Source organism: Saccopteryx bilineata, chromosome 1, assembly GCF_036850765.1.
Source record: "Saccopteryx bilineata isolate mSacBil1 chromosome 1, mSacBil1_pri_phased_curated, whole genome shotgun sequence".
NCBI lineage: Eukaryota > Metazoa > Chordata > Mammalia > Chiroptera > Emballonuridae > Saccopteryx > Saccopteryx bilineata.
Window position 1 is genome coordinate 333,785,239 of NC_089490.1, and position 22,001 is coordinate 333,807,239.

Here is a 22,001-nt window from a genome sequence, read left to right on the forward strand (position 1 = left end):
GTACTCTCCACCTCTTCTAGGGTCACAGCTGAAAATTTACATCCACTGCCTAAACTTACTTCCCTGTACTTCAACTTCCACGCACCCCTCAGCCCTCCCCCAGGGAACCCCACAAAGGCCGTTCCTGCCACCTTCCACTTGAGAGTCAGGAAAGGCTGTATGAGTGGTATAGACTGTGAAGGGCTGGAGCACCCCCAGGCTTCCCTGCTTTGCTTCCACCGGGATGACTGACAGGGGCAAGCCACTACCTCTCTCTGGCCTCAGTTTCCTTTTCTGTATAATTGTTGGATGTCATCCTCTCCAATCCCCACCCAGCACTGAATTGCAGCACTGAATCATGCACCTTCCCATAGTAGGCCACTTAGGTATTTTACAGGTAAGCCATTATTCAACCTGCAGGTTCTAGCACAAATAACCCAAGGAGAAAAAAAAACCATCAAGAGCTCCATTGATGGCATATCTTTGGCGCCATCTGGTGGCAGGTGCTTTGTACATCTCCTCCTGTCAGAAGGCAGAAGATGGTCTGGAAATAGAATCTCACCAGCAGAAAACTCCTTCTGTCCAATATAAGGAGACTATTCAATAGTACTTCACCTAGCGAAGCCATCTAGCTCACTGGATCTCAAACTTCAGTGGGCCTAAAAATCATCTGAATACCTTTCAGATTATAGACTCTGACTTAGTAGAACAAAGGAAAGTGGGTTTTGAGAGGCAAAAAGTAAGACAGATGAAGTTGTTTGCCGGAAGACAGAAAAATAGGGAATGGACACCACAATAAGTGGACTTTGAGAAAATGATGGACAACCGGTATTTGGGGATTTGGGAGGAAGGTCATACCGTGCAAGTCTCACCACCTCTGTGGGTGATTTAAGTAAATATTTAGATCACTTTTTGATGCTTTCTTGGATTTCAGGTTGGTGTTCATTTTAAATGCAGTACAGAGATGAGCTGGCCCATGGCATAGCCAGCTTTATTCAGATTGAATAAAAAGTAGATCTCAGAAAAGAAGGGTGGTAACGATGCCTGGGAAAAGTAGAGAATGCCTGGCAGGGAAGTCATTTGGGTTTACTCTTAAGGAAAAAATAATAAACTACATAGAAGGGCCCGATGGATGATGGGACAGCAGGGTCAAAGCACAGAAGTAGAAAAAAATAGAAGAAGCCTCTTAAGGAATGGTGACTAATGTGATTGGTACATAGAGCATACGTGGAGTAGTGAAGCTATAAAGAGCTCCATAACATGTAAAGAGCTTCATTACGTGTAAACTAACAAAAAGAGCATCGTTAACAATGTCTTTATAACAGTCATCACACTTGTAATCATTTGATAATAGTTTCTTTCTTTCCAAAGCAGTAATAAACCTATGTTGTTACCAATGGTATCCTCAGTTCCAGAATCTGATACATAATTAATGCTCAATAAATAAATGAATAAATGCAATTATTTTTTTTTAATAAATTTTTATTAATGGTAATGGGATGACATTAATAAATCAGGGTACATATATTCAAAGAAAAGAAAACATGTCTAGGTTATTTTGTCATCAAATTATGTTGCAAACCCCTTGCCCAAAGTCAGATTGTCCTCCGTCACCCTCTATCTAGTTCTCTGTGGCCCTCCCCCTCCCCCTAACTCTCTCCCTCCCTCCCTCCCATGTCCTCCCTCCCCCCCCCCCACCCTTGGTAACCACCACACTCTTGTCCATGTCTCTTAGTCTCATTTTTATGTTCCACCAATGTATGGAATCATGTAGTTCTTGTTTTTTTCTGATTTACTTATTTCACTCCTTATAATGTTATCAAGATCCCACCATTTTGCTGTAAATGATCTGATGTCATCATTTCTTATGGCTGAGTAGTATTCCATAGTGTATATGTGCCACATCTTCTTTATCCAGTCTTCTATTGAAGGGTTTTTTGGTTGTTTCCATGTCTTGGCCACTGTGAACAGTGCTGCAATGAACATGGGGCTACATGTGTCTTCACGTATCAATGTTTCTGAGGTTTTGGGGTATATACCCAGTAGAGGGATTGCTGGGTCATAAGGTAGTTCTATTTGCAGTTTTTTGAGGAACCACCATACTTTCCTCCATAATGGTTGTACTACTTTACAGTCCCACCAACAGTGAATGAGGGTTCCTTTTTCTCCACAGCCTCTCCAGCATTTGCTATTACCCGTCTTGTTGATAATAGCTAATCTAACAGGAGTGAGGTGGTATCTCATTGTAGTTTTGATTTGCATTTCTCTAATAACTAATGAAGCTGAGCATCTTTTCATATATCTGTTGGCCATTTGTATCTCTTCCTGGGAGAAGTGTCTGTTCATGTCCTCTTCCCATTTTTTTATTGGATTGTTTGTTTGTTTGTTGTTGAGTTTTATGAGTTCTTTGTAAATTTTGGATATTAGGCCCTTATCTGAGCTGTCGTTTGAAAATATCAGTTCCCATATAGTTGGCTGTCTGTTTATTTTGATATCAGTTTCTCTTGCTGAGCAAAATCTTTTAATTCTGATGTAGTCCCATTCATTTATCTTTGCCTTCACTTCTCTTGCCATTGGAGTCAAGTTCATAAAATGTTCTTTAAAACCCAGGTCCATGATTTTAGTACCTATGTCTTCTTCTATGTACTTTATTGTTTCAGGTCTTATATTTAGGTCTTTGATCCATTTTGAATTAATTTTAGTACACGGGGACAGGCTGTAGTCGAGTTTCATTCTTTTGCATGTGGCTTTCCAGTTTTCCCAACACCATTTGTTGAAGAAGCTTTCTTTTCTCCATTGTGTGTTGTTGGCCCCTTAATCAAAGATTATTTGACCATATATATGTGGTTTTATTTCTGGGCTTTCTATTCTGTTCCATTGGTCTGAGTGTCTATTTTTCTGCCAATACCATGCTGTTTTGATTATCGTGGCCCTATAATATAGTTTAAAGTCAGGTATTGTAATGCCCCCAGCTTCATTCTTTTTCCTTAGGATTGTTTTGGCTATTCGGGGTTTTTTATAGTTCCATATAAATCTGATGATTTTTTGTTCCATTTCTTTAAAAAATCTCATAGGGATTTTGATGGGAATTGCATTAAATTTGTATATTGCTTTGGGTAATATGGCCATTTTGATTATATTTATTCTTCCTATCCAAGAACAAGGAATATTTTTCCATCTCATTGTATCTTTTTCGATTTCCCTTAACAATGCTTTGTAATTTTCATTATATAGGTCCTTTACGTTCTTTGTTATGTTTATTCCTAGGTATTTTATTTTTTTTGTTGCAATCGTGAAGGGGATTATTTTTTTGAGTTCGTTTTCTAATATTTCATTGTTGGCATATAGAAAGGCTATGGACTTTTGTATGTTAATTTTGTATCCTGCGACCTTACTGTATTGGTTTATTGTTTCTAATAATCTTTTTGTGGAGTCCTTCGGATTTTCGATGTATAGGATCATATCATCAGCAAAAAGTGATAGCTTTACTTCTTCTTTTCCGATATGGATGCCTTTTATTTCTTTGTCTTGTCTGATTGCTCTGGCCAGAACTTCTAGCACCACGTTGAATAAGAGTGGAGAGAGTGGACAACCCTGTCTTGTTCCTGATTTAAGGTAGAAAGTCCTCAGTTTTATGCCGTTTAATAGGATGTTGGCTGATGGTTTATCATATATGGCCTTTATCATGTTGAGATATTTTCCTTCTATACCCATTTTGTTGAGAGTCTTAAACATAAAATTGTGTTGTATTTTATCAAAAGCCTTTTCTGCATCTATTGATAAGATCATGTGGTTTTTGTTCTTTGTTTTGTTGATATGGTGTATTACGTTAACCGTTTTGCGTATGTTGAACCATCCTTGAGATTCTGGGATGAATCCCACTTGATCATGATGTATTATTTTTTTAATATATTGTTGTATTCGGTTTGCCAGTATTTTGTTTAGTATTTTAGCATCTGTATTCATTAGAGATATTGGTCTGTAGTTTTCTTTCTTTGTGCCATCCTTGCCTGGTTTTGGTATGAGGGTTATGTTGGCCTCATAAAATGTGTTTGGAAGTATTGCTTCTTCTTCAATTTTTTGGAAGACTTTGAGTAGAATAGGAACCAAGTCTTCTTTGAATGTTTGATAGAATTCACTAGTATAACCGTCTGGGCCTGGACTTTTATTTTTGGGGAGATTTTTAATAGTTTTTTCTATTTTCTCCCTGCTGATTGGTCTGTTTAGGCTTTCTGCTTCTTCATGACTCAGTCTAGGAAGGTTGTATTGTTCTAGGAATTTATTCATTTCTTCTAGATTGTTGTATTTGGTGGCATATAATTTTTCATAGTATTCTACAATAATTCTTTGTATATCTATGATGTCTGTGGTGATCTCTCCTCTTTCATTTTGGATTTTATTTATTTGAGTCCTGTGTCTTTTTTCCTTGGTGAGTCTTGCCAAGGGTTTGTCAATTTTGTTGATCTTTTCAAAGAACCAGCTCCTTGTTTTATTGATTTTTTCTATAGTTTTTCTGTTCTCTATTTCATTTATTTCTGCTCTGATTTTTATTATCTCCTTTCTTTGGCTGGTTTTGGGTTGTCTTTGTTCTTCTTTTTCTAGTTCCTTAAGGTGTGAAGTTAAGTGGTTTACTTCGGCTCTCTCTTGTTTGTTCATATAGGCCTGAAGTGATATGAACTTTCCTCTTATTACTGCTTTTGCTGCATCCCAGAGATTCTGATATGTCGTATTTTCATTTGTCTATATATATCTTTTGATCTCTGCGATTATTTCTTCTTTGACCCATTCATTTTTTAGAAGTATGTTGTTTAGTTTCCACATTTTTGTGGGTTTTTCCCCCTCTTTTTTGCAGTTGAATTCTAGTTTCAAGGCTTTATGATCAGAAAATATGCTTGGTACAATTTCAATTTTTCTAAATTTGCTGATATTGTCTTTGTGGCCCAACATATGGTCAATTCTTGAGAATGTTCCATGTACACTAGAGAAAAATGTATACTCTGTCGCTTTGGGATGAAGTGTCCTGTAGATGTCTATCATATCCAGGTGTTCTAGTATTTCATTTAAGGCCACTATATCTTTATTGATTCTTTGTTTGGATAACCGATCTAGAGCCATCAGCGGTGTATTGAGGTCTCCAAGTATGATTGTATTTTTGTTAGTTTTTGTTTTAAGGTCAATAAGTAGCTGTCTTATATATTTTGGTGCCCCTTGGTTTGGTGCATATATATTAAGGATTGTTATGTCTTCTTGATTCAACTTCCCCTTAATCATTATGAAATGACCATTTTTATCTCTGAGTACTTTTTCTGTCTTGTAGTCAGCATTATTAGATATGAGTATTGCTACACCTGCTTTTTTTTGGGTGTTGTTTGCTTGGAGTATTGTTTTCCAGCCTTTCACTTTGAATTTGTTTTTATCCTTGTTGCTTAGATGTGTTTCTTGTAGGCAGCATATAGTTGGATTTTCTTTTTTAATCCATTCTGCTACTCTGTGTCTTTTTATTGGTAAGTTTAATCCATTTACATTTAGTGTAATTATTGACACTTGTGGGTTCCCTACTGCCATTTTATAAATTGCTTTCTGTTAGTTTTGTATCTAGTTTGATTCTTCTCTTTTGTTTTTCTATCATTTGTTTTTGTTTGTTTGTGTTCCATACTTCTTTCTTCTGTTGCTACCTTTTTTAAGTCAAGTGTTTTTGTGGTGGTTTTTTCAAGGGTGGTTACCATTAAGTAATGAAAAGGGTACCTACCATATTCATTGTAGTACCCTATCTTATAAGTATTTCTGCACTTCATCATCCTTTGCTACTGTTAATCTCCATCCTCTCCCCCCTTTTTTTCCTTTGTTGTCACAGTTTAAGTTTGGTTTTATTGTGTTCTTGGTGGAGCTGTTACTTGTGGTGTTGTTTTCTTTTGTTCTTTGAATCTGGTTGGAAAACCCCCCTTAGTATTTCCTGGAGTGGGGGCTTTCTGTTGATAAATTCTCTCATCTTTTCTGTATTTGTGAATGTTTTTATATCTCCTTCATACTTGAAGGATAGCTTTGATGGGTATAGTATTCTTGGCTGAAAGTTCCTCTCTTTCAGGGCTTTAAATATTGGGGTCCACTCTCTTCTAGCTTGTAGAGTTTCTGCTGAGAAATCTGATGATAATCTAATAGGCCTTCCTTTATATGTGGTACTCTTCTTTTCCCTGGCTGCCTTGAGAATTTTTTCTTTGTCATTGGTTTGTGTCATCTTTATTATGATGTGCCTTGGAGTGGGTTTGTTGGGGTTAAGAAAACTTGGTGTTCTGTTTGCTTCTTGAATTTGAGGCTTTAGTTCCTTCCACAGGCTTGGGAAGTTCTCGTCTATTATTTGTTTGAGTATATTCTCCATTCCATTTTCTTTCTCTTCTCCCTCTGATATACCTATTATTCTTATGTTATTCTTTCTGATGGAGTCAGACAATTCCTGTAGGGCTTTCTCATTTTTTATTATTTTTGAGTCTCTTTCTTCTTCTCTCTGTTGTGCCTCAAGTTGTTTGTCTTCTATTTCACTAATCCTATCTTCAATCTGGGCTGTTCTGTTAGCTAAGCTTGTTACCTCGTTTTTCAGCTCGTGAATTGAGTTTTTCATTTCTGTTTGATTTGTTTTTATAGTTTCAATTTCCTTGGTAATATATTCTTTGTGTTCATTGAGTTGTTTTCTGATCTCCCTATATTGCCTTTCTGTGTTTTCTTGTATATCTCTGAGTATTTTTAAGATTTCTATTTTAAATTCTCTGTCATTTAGCTCCAAGGCTTCCAATATGTTAAGTCTTTTCTCCATAGATTTTTCCACATCTATTTGTGTTACCTCTCTTTCTTTTGTATCCATAATATTCGATTTCCTCTTTCTTATCGGCATCTGAGGGTGGTCTTATTGATAGCACTAATTAGAATTAATAAAGAGTAAAAAGTAAAAAAAAAAAAAAAAGGGTAAAACACCCCACAAAAAAAAACAGTAATAATTTATTATTTCCCCCTTTTTTTCTCTCTTCTCTTTCCCTCCTCTCCCCTCCTCAGGGAAATATCGTGCCTATAATGGAGGGCCTGATTTGGGGTGAAGAGTTCAAGGGGCAAAAAAAAAAGGGAGTAGGGACCTACTAAATGCAAAAAAAAAAAAAAAAAAGGAAGAAAATCTTAGACAAGCATAAGATGATTTGCTTGTAAGTGATGGTCAACTAAGAGATATAATGAGAGGGATAAGAGGGAACCAGAAAAAAGGACCAAAAAAGAATAATAAAGAAGAAAAAATAAAAATAATAAGTAAAAATCTGTTGTATTAAGTGGAGCGAAGACTAAATACAATGGAGACCTTGAGTTGGGAGGACCCAAAATGCCACAAAAATAAACAAACAAGAAAAAAAATAATAAAAACAAAAGCAAAAAAGAGAAATAAAGCCTAAAAAAAGCCTTGAGTCCCAAATTAACTAAGTTGTTCGTGATTGAGGATTATATGGGAGGAAAGTAAAAAGAGAAAAGAAAAAACGAATAGAAAGGAAAAAATAAGAAAAAGAGAAAAACGAAGGAAGAAATAAAATAGGAAGAGAAAAAAAACAAAATAAAGCAAGACAAAAAAAAACAAAACAAAAGAGGAGAGAGTGAGAGTTAAGTGTTTTGGAGTATAACCTTAAAGGAGGGTGAGGATGAAGAAGAAAAATAAAATGCAACACTCATGAGTAGTGTAGTTCAAGAAAGGGGAAGTATAAGATGGACAGAGAATAGAAGGACCGAGGTGGAGGAAATAAAGGCAAAAAGATAGAAGAAACAAACAACAACAACAACAAAAAATTAGTGGATCAAGTTGTAAAGTCTGTGGGTTTTTCTTGATTTTGAGAGGTTAACTTCTTCCTTTTTCTTTTCTCTCCCTCTTCCTGGTCAGTGACTCTGTACCCCAGGCTCTGCCCCTGTGTCACTCTTAGGTAGGGATTTGCAGTTGATGGGATTCTATGGCAATGTCATATAATTGGCTTTAGTCTTGCTGGAAGTAAAGGCTTGTTGGCGTTTGCAAGGTTCAACGATGAGAGTTTGCTTTCCTGGATTCTCTCTCCTAGTCCCCCCTTTCTGAATTAGCAGCCTGGTGATCCAGCTATAAGGCTGCAACTGCTTCTGCCTGGGGAGTAAGAGGCTCAAAGAGCTGGGAAATCCCCACTCTATCCCCACTCAGTGCAAGGCTTTGGGAAAGGCTCTGACAGTCAGGGCCTCCAGTGTAATCAGGCGGGGGTGGGAGTCAATTGTTGTCAAGGTGACTGATCAGCGCCTATCATTTAGTTGGACCTCTCAACCCAGGCTTTCCACACTTTGTAGCCTGTTTTTGCAGGGAAGAAGAGGCACTAGTCTCTGCTTACGACTAGTGTAGTATAGACCTTATTATCTGCCAAGTCCTTCTTGTTAGCGTTTATCCCTGAATATGGAGGCTCTATCAATCAGAAGTTGCCCCCGCCCCTTTAGCGAGAGGCACTAAAAAATATCACGCCTCTTGTCTTGGATCGCTGAACTGAGAGAGATCTTATCAATTAGAACCGAGGGTGCGCAGATTTCATGGGTTAAGCTAATTTCAGTGATTGGGTCGCAGCTGTGTTTCCGAAGGTATTTTAGGCTGCCTGCGCGCGCCCCTCCCCCAACGCTTGATTGTTAGCTTGAATGGCTGGGTGAGGTGCCCCGCCCACGGAGAGAATCTCCCAAGCCTCTCCCGCTCGCCCCGCCGCTGGCGGCTGGACCGCACCAGGCACAGGATAATGGAGCCCCCTGGGTGTGCGGGCCAGCAGGGCGCCCTGGGCGCGTGGAATGCCCAAGGCACGCGAGCGAATGGGGCGCTCCGGGCACCGGTGGCCGGCGACCCCCACTCACAGTGTGCGGGCCGCTGGGAACGTCAGCGGTGCTCAACCGGACCGGGCGCGCGCGGTTGCTCGCGGCGGCTCGCGGCGGTGGCTCTTGGCGGCCGCTCGCGGTGGCGGTTCGCGGGGGCTCGCGGCGGCTTGCGGTGGCGGCTCGTGGCGGCCGCTCCCGGCGGTGGCTCACGGGGGCTTGCAGCGGCTCGCGTCGGCCGCGCTCGGGCTCGCGGTTCCCAAGTATATGGGCTGACTCACCACAGGCGCACTTCCTTGCGGTTTGAAAGAACGTCCCTGTGGTAGATTTCTCCACACCCTCGTCTCTCAGATTCAAGTGATAACAGTCCTTTCGCTATCAGTTTGTGTGGAACTCCGGAATGCTCTGAGGATAAATTTTTCTGTTTCTAGTTGATAAATTTGTTGTGATTTAGGGGAGAGCTGTCGGACGCGCTGCTCACGGCGCCATTTCCGTGACGTCACTCAATTGCAATTATTTTTGAAACAATGACCTCTGACCACCAATTGTGTTGTGGTAATAGTTATTTGTGCCCAAGCCTTGGTGAATTGGAGTTCCCTGAGTGCAGGAACTATGTTGATCCAGCTGTCCTCTGTAATGCCCACCATGGTGCTTTCACCTGGTAGGCCCTCAGTAAAAGCACACTGAGCTCCTTTGGGACCCTCAGACAATGTTAGAAAGCCCCAGTAGTCCTCAGCCCCGGTTCTGCGACCCTGCTGACACTTCAGTGGTCCCTCCAGGTCATAGTTGTGTGAAGGCTGGAGAGCCTGCACCTCATCTTCTGGGGCATATGCTCCTCTCTCAGGTCCTGCCTTCTGATATCCACAGTGATGAATGTGCATTTATTAAGCTCTGACTTTTTGCTGTGCCCTCTACCTCAGCCCATCAGACAGCATCTAAGCCAGGCACAAATCCAACACATGTTCTGGGGAAAGGCCCCACCCAGAGATACAAAAAAAACAACCCCTTTGGAAAACAGAAAACAGAAAATTCCCTCATACTTCCACCCTGCAACCATTAGTATTTTGTAGTTCCTTCCAGATTCTCTGTGTGCGTGTGTGTGTGTGTGTGTGTGTATGTGTGTGTGTTTTACAATTAGAGTCATGATATGTAGACTATTTAAGGTTCTCCTCCTTGCTACTAACCCAATCAAGCATAGTTCAGGGGTTAAGAGCACAAGTCCTGGCACCTGATTCCTTGGGTTCAAAACCTCATTCTGTTATGTAATCTTGGACAAATCAGCAAACTGCTCTGTACCTCATTTTCCCAATCTGTAAAATGGGCACAGTAACAGGATTTAATAAATATCTTTACATTAAGACATATAAAGAGGGCTCACCGTCAGGAGCCAAGATGGCAGAGGTGGCCAGAGTGTCCTTAAGGTGCCTGTTTCCAGCCACAGCCGTTGGTGGAACCTGCCTGCAGGCCTGCCAAGGAGCCCAGACAGCTGCAGCCACAGCTCTCCGAATCAAGAAATTTTCTATCTACTGTTGGGACCCGGGTAAGACTGAAGATAAACCTCATGTGCAAACTTATGAAATTGATCTGAATAAATGTGGTCCTGTGGTGCTGGATGCTTTAATCAAGATTAAGAATGAAATTGAGACCTGACCTGTGATGGTACAGTGAATAGAGTATCGACCTGGAACACTGAGGTTGCCAGTTCAAAACTCCAGGCTTGCCTGGTCAAGGCACATTTGGAAGTTGATACTTCCTGCTCCTCCCTTCTCTCTCTCTCTCTCTCTCTCTCTCTCTCACTCTCTCTCTCTCTCCCTCCTCTCTAAAATAAATTTAAAAAAAAATAAAAAACAATGAAATTAATTCTACCTTGACCTTCCGAAGATCATTCAGAGAAAGTTATCTGTGGCTCTTGTGCAGTGAACATCAGTGGAGGTAACTAACACTCTAGCTTTCACCAAAGGATTGACGCCAAACTCAACATCTTAAAAATCTACCCTCTTCCGTGTATGTATGTGATAAAATCTTGTTCTTAATTTGAGCAACTTCTATACTCAGTACAAATCCACTGAGCCTTATTTTAAGAAGGAGAATGAATCCCAAGAAGGCAAGCAGTATCTGCAATCCATAAAAGATCTAGAGAAGCTGAATGGGCTTTGTGAGTGCATCCTCTAGCTGCAGTACCTGCTGCCCTAGTGTCTGGTGGAGTGGAGAAAATATTTGGGATCCCAGTTTTCATGCAGGTCTACTGCTGGATGATCATTTCCAGAGACAACTTCATTAAGGAACACCTCACCAACCTGTAGAACCCCTTCTCTCTGTACCACTACCACACCATCAAGAACTGCACAGGACTTGTCCCAAGGGGCTGAGTCCAGGGAAAGCTATTGTTGAAACAAGAAAATGAGGGCAACCCACAAGGAAAAGAAAGCTTCAGCATAACTGTTCTCACGCTACGCATGACTTGTAATCAGCTCAGCTGAACATAATATATGTGTATCTAATTAGAGTTCCTTCAAAGGTCGTAATTTTTCATAAATGCAGCATGTATAATAATTTTTTTAATAAAAGACATATAAAGCACTTAGAAGAATATACTAACTTTATAGCATTTTCTACACTACTACACCATCTCTATAATGATAATTTTTAATGGCTGCAATATAGTCTACTGAGTGTCTACACTATCTAATTTACTTAAGCATTACTCCTTTGTTAGATTTTTATTTCCAGTCACTTTGTATTATAAATAACACTGTCATAAATATCTTACAACATACATTTTGGATTTTTCCATACATAGATTCCCAGAAGTAGAAGCGTGAGGTCAAAGGGCAAAAACATTTTATGCCTTTGGTCTATTTTGGGAAAAAATAGTTTTCCAAAAAGGGCTGTAGCTCTTTAAAATGCAGTGTATGCTAAAACGTTCTACTTTTCACTGCGCCTTCACTAACCTTAGACACCATCAATTTCTTTGTTGTGTAACTTTAACAAACCATAAATAGTCCCAGTTTAATTTCCTTTTCTTGGAGCATCATAGAAGCTTATCATTGCCAGTTTCAATTACTTTATTGTGAACTCTTATCAGGCAAGGTCTATACCAGTTGCTTTAAGAGAAAAAAAATTAATATAAAGAATTGTGAATTATGTATTAAAGAATTGAAAAAGCCAAATAAACAGTAAGCCTCTGCTCCCACCCTGAGGCTGGGGAAACAAAGGAAAGACAAGGTGGCTGCTGGCTAGTGTCTGCGCCTCTGACAGGCACCGGATGAGGCTCGTTCTGTAAGTGACGGACATCTGCACCCTGGACTCAGCTGCTGCTTCTGGAGCAAATTGCTATGGTAGGAGTGAAAGCCAAGGCGATGGGTAGCCAGATTTAGCAGAAACAAAATTGGGCAGATGCCCAGTTAAATTTGAATTTCAGTTAAATAACGAATAATTTTTTAGAATATTTATGCTATCTTCTGAGACATCCTTACACTAAAAAAAAAAAAAAAAAAAAAAAAAAAAAAAAAAAAATTTCATTGTTCATCTAAAATTCAAATTTAACTAAATGTCCTATGTTTTACCCGGCAATCTTACAAGGCAGGGATGATGCTGGGAAAAGTATTCCTTCCCCCAGGCCAGCCTTTCAGTCACCCTCGGGTGCCCCCTATCCAGCATAGAGCCAGTTGGCAAGGCTGAAGTGTTCTGTAGACAAAGCAGAGTAAGGAAGGGTGGGTTTGAAGCTGGGAAATAATGACTCAATAGTGACACAGCCCACCCTTTCAGCTACTCAGCATCCATATACATCATCCTAGAAACTGGTACTTCCAGACAATAACAAAACAACTCTTAACAAGATGCCTAAGAAAATGCAACTATCCTCCCAACAAATGAAGACATTCTGACCTTCTCCTCAAAACAGGAAGAGGTGATCTTAAAAGTCCGTTTGTTCATCTCTGGAAGAGTCACACTATCTATCTCTGGGCAGGATTAACTACCCTTACAACTCAGTCACAGTCATGTTTGAAAATTCTGTTACCTGAAGACTAAACTATAGAATTAACCACCAACAAAACTCATATAAAATAATAAGAGGAAGAAGAAGGGAGAAGAAATCAGCTAAAGTATACCATTATGTATAATCACATAATCAAGGAAGAAAATATGCATGGCTGCTACATTCCTCATTTCTATAACCAGTCATAAAGCCATAGTTGATGTTTATAAATTTCTTCCTCAAGCTCCCATTCCAATTTTCTTGCCAGGATTCTTGACCTAGCAGAGTGACCCAAACCTTCATTTCTAAAGGATCACAATTCTAATGGTCCTACCTCTCTTTAGTTGCGGTAGTATATATTAACATTTACTATTGAACATGGAAGTACTAAGATACACTGCAGAGGACCCCCTGGGCTCAGATATAGTCCTTCCTACTCCCAGTTTCCCTTGGTTATCAGGATGAATCACCACAGCCAGTAAAGTAACCCTCTTCTTAGCACACTGGTTTTGTGGTTAAAAGAGCATCAAATGGCCAGATGGCGGTCTCAAATCCCAACTCACTAAAACAATTTTGTTTGTGAACCCTGATGGAAACATTTGTCTCTTGGAAATTTTGGGAACCAAGACCTCCAATCCAGCCTGACCAGGCAGTGGTGCAGTGGATAGAGTGTCGGAGTGGGATGCAGAGGATCCAGGTTCAAAACCCCAAAGTCACCAGCTTGAGCGTGGGCTCATCCAGCTTCAGCATGGGCTCATCCAGCTTGAGCATGGGCTCACCAACTTGAGCGCAGGGTCGCCGGCTTGAGTTTGGATCATAGACATGACCCCATGGTTGCTGGCTTGAAGCCCAAGGTTGCTGACTTAAGCAAGGGGTCACTCGGTCTGCTGTAGCCCCCTGGTCAAGGCACATATGAGAAAGCAATCAATGAACAACTAAGGAGCCACAACGAAGAATTGATGCTTCTCATACCTCTCCCTTCCTGTCTGTCTGTCCCTATCTGTCCCTCTCTCTGTCTCTGTCACAGGAAGAAAAAAGACCTCCAATCCAGAGAGCACAGAACTAAAAAGACAGAATGCAAAAATTCTGCAAGTGAGTTATTTGTTGAAATGGTGGGAGGTGCCACTCCCACTTCAACCCCTTGACTTCCAGAACCAAGAGTTCTGGCTATGGGAGAAGAAGCACAATATATTGTTTGCTGAGTCAAATCATATGTTGCATTCGGTAATATAGAACCTCCCTGTCTCCATGGAGTGTCACCTGAACAAAGTCTCAAGTAAGCCTTCAGGAACCCATTCTAGTGATCTATTAAGGCAGCTGCTCCTGGGTGGTAGAGTACATGGTAGACACTGAATCTATGGGTGTGAGCCCACTGTTACACTGCTACTACTCTGAAATGAATTCCTGATTAGAAATCTTGTTGTCTGGAATATATCAGGATGGTGAATGGACATTCCAAACATCCACAAGTGATGGCACTGATGGAGCATTATAGACAGGGAAGGAAAATCCATATCTAAAGTAGAGGTTTATTCCAGTGAGGACAAAACTTTTTTCTCTGCCATTGACAGGTTAATTGTTTGGCAGTAACAATAGCAGCCTTGGTGAGAGAAGGTCCATACATAGCATCCGTCCTGTCATTATGGCTACTTTGTACATAAACTCATTGAACAAACCCTAAGTAACTGGGGAAAGATGCTGACTGACATACACAGGACATGCCATGCTGTCTGCCTGATTATAATGGACTTATTCTCACTATATGGTGAGTTTTCAAATAAGGCACAAATATTTTCACACTCTGCACCTGTTCCAACAGGTCCATCCACACACCCTTTCCCCAGATTTTCTCATCATCAATCTTACTATTGTGTTCTAATTCCCTGACCATCCAGCTAAACCAACGGCAACTGCCCATGAACCAGTGAAGATCTAGCCATCTCTTGGATCAAAGTGGACAATGAAATTTGCCATCTGAAGTTATGTCCATTGGAAAGTTTTTTTTTCATCAATACCCTTAAGGGTACCTTTATATTAGGACTGTGAAGCTACATCCATATACTTCTAGTTGATGGCAGCATATCATTAAGAATAATCTGTAAACCAAGTCCCAAGTTATTTTCTCCCTGGGCAACTGGTCATGAGGAATCCCTGTTGAAGCCTAAGGTGCGGATTAAGGGAGAAGAAGTCATGCAGTGGAAGTAGGTGTCAAACAACTCTGAGCCTTCCGGACTGCTCAGGGCATTTGATGATAGTATGCTTCTGGGTACAGCCAACCTTATGACTTGGTGGATAATAAAGGCAGCTCCAATCACACGGTCACTTAATGTTTCATGGTTAGTTTGTGGTCTCATGTTTAATGTTTTTTATTCACTTGTCCCTTAACCAAAGAATTTCTATGAGGTTTATACTCTGTTTTGGATTCTATTACATTTGTCCTTGTTATTGCATTTATAAATGATGATGGTAACACCACCTGACTTTCTGATCCTCTTTCCCAAGGTCAAGTAGCAAACCAGGAGCTGTTTCTCAAATAATAGTTATTTGCAAAAAAAAGGGGAAGGGGCATGAATTTGCTTTAAGGACCTCCAAGCCTTCAGGCGTGACTTCTAAAAAGCTAAGGAAAGTGTCTGGTTCCACCACAGGTTGTAGGCATGGGAACTCTGCCAAGGGACTTCTCTTGGGGGTTGGGACGCAGTGACAGAACACTGATCTTAGTCCTCTGTTGCAGGCACAGCCTCCGTCGCTGTGGCAGGGATCCTAGCTGCTCTGAGAATAACCAAGAACAAGCTCTCCAATCACGTGTTTGTTTTCCAAGGTGCAGGTGAGGTGAGTGCTATCAGGGGCTATCTTCTATTGTCCCAGTAGGAGAATAAAAATAGGTGGAGGGGTATCAAGGCAGGAAGGTGTTCTAGGTTCTGAGAAGAGGAAGAAGCACAGGTGCACTCTGATCACTGCAGCGCCCTTGGCCCCAACATTTGGATGACTCAAGGTGAGGTCTTAACTGGGTCTCCCAGAAGTAGGGGGACAGGAGGGAGGATCTTGGTGAAGCATCTGGTAAATGCTGAATAGCTATTTGCCCCGTTTCTGAACATTCGCCATATTATATGTCCCAGGCAGCCATGGGCATCGCCCACCTCCTTGTCATGGCTCTAGAGAAAGAAGGCGTACCAAAAGCAGAGGCCACAAGGAAGATCTGGATGGTGGATTCCAAGGGACTCATTGTCAAGGTACTGTCTGTCTAGAGACCTGGAGGTTTCCTGATACCTTCAGCTATTAGAAGACGACAGGATGAGGTCTCCAGGGGCAAACTGCTGAGACAAAATAGAGGGCAAAAGGAAGGCAACACTCTAACCTCCAAAGCAAAAAATTCATCACAAAGTAGCCTTAATTTCTTTTGTCCAAAAGCTTTGAATATGGTTGTGTGTGGATATGTGCTCAACCAGCCTAATGTCCCGCTACTTCCTGCCTTGCACTAACCTCGAGCCATAGTGAATCGTAGTTGTCCACAAGTAACATGCACCCTCTTGTCCACATCTCTGCACACTTTGTCCCTCTGCCTGAAATGCCTTTCTCTCTTTTCCCTCATACCCGTTCTCAATTCCACATACCCATCTCGTTCCTCCTTACTCTTCTGACTTAGCGCAAATGTTACCTCCTCCAAGACACTTTCTCTGAGCATCTAGGTCTCAGTTTACTACATCTCTGCTCATGTTGCCCTCTCCCCACAAATTGCACTAAGCACATTGTAGAGCAGTTGCCCCTCTACTAGTCTGTCTCCCACTAGGCTATGTAGTCTTGACGTCGATATCTGACATGGTAAGTGAGTAACTAATGTTTGAGGTGTAAGTGAAGGAGTGAATGAGAGTGAACGAGTCCAGCTTCTGACCGGAACGTGGTGAGGGGCACAGTTGGTTGGATGACCTCCCCGCTTAAACTTTACTCGGAGATCCATGTTTTCATTCCCAGAATTTCACTAACATAGAATGTCAGTGAGAGATTTAAAAAAATTGGCAACAGAGATAGGAATAGGAGAAGTATATGGGACCACTGACAAAAATAGCCAAGACCCCTCAGCATAACCTGACCTTCCTATTGTTCCCTATAGAGCCAGGTCACTGCTGGAGGGAACTGAGGCCCGGAGTCCTCCTCCCAGCCTAGGTCATTCCAGAGCATAATCCTGGATAGAGGCTGCCACACTTCCCTCTTGCCCACCTTTCAACATCATTTTGGTAACCCCATTGAGCTCACCCCTATTAAAAAGATCTCTCAAAGCTGATGTCTTCACTCTGGTTCTCATGAGGGCAGCTAACCCAAATGAGTCATCAGAAATGTCTGTACCCACTTACCAGCCTATCGTCCACCAACTCCCATTTGCTGAATTGAAGGAATATGGCTGGTTTGTCCATTGTAAGCCTGTTCCGGAGCTCAGCCTGGTATTATTCACAGGGCTGTTAATGGCTCCAATAAAATGCATTCCGATTATTTCCCTGACCCTAGGTGGCTAAACCCCTAGCTCTCAACTGGACCTGGGTGCTAGATGCTTGGGTCCAAGGGCATTGGTCAGACTTAGGCATTTCCTGAGAGCTTCTGGGTTCTGGCCCAAGAAGCCATGACCCCAACAGATCAAAGAAAGGCTTTATAGATTCTTCATATTTGGTTTGGGTTAAATAAACACATAACAAACACACACACATATACACACACACGCACACACACACACACACACACACACACACAATCCTTAGAATTCTACCAGGAAATATGATCAAGAGGACAGGCCCCAAGGCTTCTGATACTCAGACCAAAGCACAGGGCTCAGCGGGAAATGCTCTCAGAGTCTCCAAAAGCACCCAGTCCCCTGCCTAGTGGTTCTCACCACCACAGCTGCTTCATGTTCTTTCTTTCCCTGCAGGGGAGAAGCCACCTGAACCATGAAAAGGAGCTATTTGCGCAGGACCATCCTGAAGTGAACTCCCTGGAGGAGGTGGTGAGGCTGGTGAAGCCTACGGCCATCATAGGTAGGAGGAGGGACGCAGCCCACTGCCCAGCCCAGCTAACTCTCTTGACTTGCAGGTGGAGACTGAGGCTCAGCAAGGAGGGATAAGTGGTCCATGGAAATGCAGCTCTTTCCCCTATCCCATGTCCAATAAATGCCACAAACATTTATTGAGTGACTGCTGTATAAAAACCATAGAACTAAGGCACCAAGTTGGGGTTTAATGATGCAGTTGTACAGTACAGTAGAAGGGCACAGGGCTGGTCTCTAACCAGGATGCAGTGAGCATTTCCCCCGCCCCGGGACAGGGACCCTGGCATCCCTCTCTGTACTGACAGACTAACCTACAATAAAGAACAACACCCAGAAATGCCCTCACAGGTGCACCTGAACTGGGCATGGACCTCAAGTGGACCAGTGGACCCTTAGGGAGCAACAGGAGGTCTCAGCCAGCTCAAGCAGAAAGACCCTTTTCTCTTCTGCTCCCTCTGCCCATGTGGCAGACAGGCATCCCCAAGACTCCTGAGTCTTTCGTGGGCACCTAGTTCCTCACCACAGCCAGGAGAGGAATGGGTTGTTTATAAAGAGTAGGCATCCCCACTACCCACCTTTTCCCTGTAGGTGTTGCTGCCATCGCAGGAGCCTTCACGGAGCAGATTCTGAAGGACATGGCCTCCTTCCACGAGCGCCCTATCATCTTTGCCCTGAGCAACCCCACCAGCAAGGCTGAGTGCACGGCTGAGAAGTGCTACCGGGTCACCGAGGTCAGCGGGGAGTCCTTCCTTCCCCAGGCTGAGAGGATGTAGTAACAATAACTATGGATAGCCCTAAAAGGGTGAAAAAATCCCCACATTGCTGAGGAGCAAACGAGGTTCAGGTGAAGTAACTTGCCCAAGGGTACTGAGCTAATAAGAAGTGGAGCCTCAAAGCCAGGTCTGACTCCACAGCCTCAGCTCTTATATAAATATTGCACATACTGCTCAGAGTTCTTCTAATAACACGGAGCTTCGACCAGAGCTCAGAGCACTTGCACATACCTGTCATGTCCTGGGTTGGCCTCCCAGGAGGAGACAGGTAAAAAAGGTACACTTTCACCTTTCAGCAGTTTCTTGGCTACCAGGTGACTCAGTGGGGCTAACCTTTCTGGTCAAATGAGCGAGCGCAGTGTGCTCCGCACAGGGCTGAGCATCTGGGAGAGGATGAAGGAAGGCCCAGCATTTGACACATAGGACTAGGCCACCATTACTGCCCAGAACGGATCTCCAAGCTGCATCTCTGATTTTCTTCCCGCTTCCAGGGCCGAGGGATCTTTGCCAGTGGAAGTCCCTTTAAGAGTGTGACTCTGGAAGATGGCAGGACCTTCATTCCGGGGCAGGGAAACAATGCCTACGTGTTCCCTGGAGTGGCTCTGGGAGTCATCGCCGGTGGGATCCGGCACATCCCCGATGAAATCTTCCTCCTGACCGCAGAGGTATCTGTCCCTGCTCCCTCGCATCTCCCAACAGGGCCGAGGAGCCACCTAAGCTCCTACACCAGGCCCCAAAGATTCCCCCTTTTCTCTTCTACCCACCTGCCCCCAAACCGGCAATGGATCCCCAAAGTGCTTGCACCTCAAGTTTCTCTCAACATCACTTTGAGGCTTGAACTTCCCTCCAAACACAGGGTTTTTAAGGGGGGATGAGAAATAGTTAATTGGTGGGGTGTTAACCGGGGGTGCTGACAGTGAGGAGACACCCTGTACAGCTCCCTGCCTTCCAGTAGTGCCCATCCAGGTGCCTAGAGCAGAGGAGATTCTACCAAAGATTGTGGCCTGAAACTGCGGGCCTGTGAGCCACCGCAGGCAATGGATGCTTCCAGCCATGGGTCTGGGCCACGTCACTGGGATGGCTGCTGGCAGAAGAAGCCCCACAGGGCAGCTTTCGGTAACGAAGGGGATAGGTGGCACGTGTGCTGGGCCTGCCTCTCTGAGCACAGATATGGGGGTGTAGGGTGCTTCTGCTCCAGGTACCTCACTATAAAAGCTCCCAGAGGGGATCTCTACTGGATAGGATGAAAACAATGAAAGAATTCATTAAGAATGACAGCCCCATTCAAACTGTTATTAATAACAGTTACAGCTGATGTTTATCAAGTGCTTACTAAATGTCAACACTTCACATTTAACCTCACTCTGAGGCATAGAAATGTCTCTGTTGGGAGGTTAAGCTAATCAAAGTTAAATACAAATACTAAGTATATTTATCCCCAATGAGCTCCAGAGGCTCCGCTGTGACCTCGGACATCCATTTGCACTTCCCCCTTGCCACGGCGGCACTGGCAAGCGCCCAAACTGGTAAGACATGGTGATGGCCAGAGGCAAATTTAATAGCAGGCGCACCCAGCACACCCTAGGCCCGGACTTCTGAGGGGCCCCGCAAAATCCCAACTTTACACTTTTTTCTAATGACACCAAGTTTGGTTTCATATGTGCAATTTTAACATTAATAGTATATAATAGCATGCCGAAGTCCTGGGTTCGATTCCCGACCAAGGCACACAGGAGAGACGCCCATCTGCTTCTCCACCCTTCCCCCTCTCCTTCCTCTCTGTCTCTCTCTTCCCCTCCCACAGCCAAGGCTCCATTGGAGCAAAAGATGGCCCGGGCACTGGGGATGGCTCCTTGGCCTCTGCCCCAGGCGCTAGAATGGCTCTGGTCGTGACAGAGCGATGCCCCAGATGGGCAGAGCATCACCCCCTGGTGGGCAGAGCATCGCCCCCTGGTGGGCGTTCTGGGTGGATCCCGGTCGGGCGCATGCGGGAGTCTGTCTGACTGCCTCCCCGTTTCCAGCTTCCGAAAAATACAAAAAAAAAAAAAAAATAGTATATATTTTTTATTTATTTAAAAATATGGTTAACATGTATTTTTATTTTTCCTGTCTCTCTTTTTTTAAGGGGCCCAATATTTTCTTCTGCACCAGGGCCTCAACCGACCTTAATCTGCCTCTGGTGACGGCTTCCACGCAGTCGTGTTTGGCCCCACTTTTATGAGTCCCACAAAGTGCCACCAGGTTCCTTCTTACTATATCTTGGTCTTTGAGTCCCAGCTCTGCACGGCCACTCAGATAATGTCACACAGGAACCTCTCCTCAATCTACTCACACATCAGCTGCTATGAGCAGAACTAGGCTCCTCCCCTCTAGGAGCTGACAGTCTGGTCTTCAAAGACCTGACAAATTATATTTTTGAAAAGGGTGTTTTTAGTGAAGACAACTTAAGTTGTATCTGTTTTTCTTATGAGAAAAGAAATAAGTTTTAGGAGACTTACATGCACTAACGCATTTCACCCTGAGAACTCTGTAATGTAAAATAAGGATAGTGATTATCCCTATGTTACAGACAAGGAAAGGGAGGCACAGAAAGCTTAAGTAACTTGTTGAAAGTCACTGAGCACATAAGTGACAACGTGAGGATGACCCCGGGCAATGTGACTCCAGGCTGCTGCAGAGCATTACCAGCATGCAGCGTCCTGGCAGTGACCACACACGGGACGCTGCTCCTCACTCTGCAGGGCGGCCTTTTCTCCTGCAGATCCAGCCTTGGAGAGCCTGCTCTTTAATCAGCCCATCTTATATACCTCCACACCGAACATCGCTCCACACTCGAAGCAGGCCAAGCCCCTGTCCTCGTTTCAGACCTCTGTGTGGCTCCTCCGTGCTTATGAGATCAAGTCCAGACCCCTCCACACAGTTCCTTGCAAGATCCTTCCTCACCGGCCTTCCTGTCCTTTCCAGCCTCACTTTTGGCCTTGCCACACCGTCCTTCTCACACTCTTGCTCTCTCCTGCTCCGTCTTCTCTCCCACCTCTAAGTATTAGTCTTTGCTGGTCCCCCTCCTGTTTTCAAGTAATCCGTACATGGTCGTTCAGGTCTTAGCTATGTCAGTCACTCTCTCGGGGAAGCCTTTCCTGTGCATGGAAGACTGGGCCCAGCCCCTTCTGTGTGTCTATGTCCCTCCCCTTGCCTTCACCTCATTACAACTGTTACAATTTTGTTAACTGCCCACTGACCCCAGTCTCCAGTAGGGAAAAGCCTTCCCGGCCTCTCCACCACGGGTCCTCAGCCCCGAGCACAGAAGCCCTTCATAGAGCTCAGTGAACTTCCCACTGAATGAAATGGAGAGAGAGGAATGTGAGAATACTGTCTGCCAAATTCTGAGGCAAGACTAACTCTTTTGCCT

General features: G+C 43.2%; 1 protein-coding gene and 1 pseudogene across 1 annotated transcript in view; both read left to right on the forward strand.

Annotated features, from left to right (window-relative positions):
* ME3 (malic enzyme 3) overlaps window positions 1-22,001 on the forward strand; it is a 227,275-nt gene that overhangs the window by 202,780 nt on the left and 2,494 nt on the right. Inside the window, exons 9-13 of the mRNA XM_066248600.1 lie at window positions 15,519-15,616; window positions 15,904-16,017; window positions 17,703-17,808; window positions 18,408-18,550; window positions 19,084-19,257. Coding sequence (XP_066104697.1) covers window positions 15,519-15,616; window positions 15,904-16,017; window positions 17,703-17,808; window positions 18,408-18,550; window positions 19,084-19,257 — 635 coding nt within the window. The remainder of the gene's footprint in view (window positions 1-15,518; window positions 15,617-15,903; window positions 16,018-17,702; window positions 17,809-18,407; window positions 18,551-19,083; window positions 19,258-22,001) is intronic.
* Window positions 10,201-11,247, forward strand: LOC136316634 (succinate dehydrogenase [ubiquinone] iron-sulfur subunit, mitochondrial-like; annotated as a pseudogene).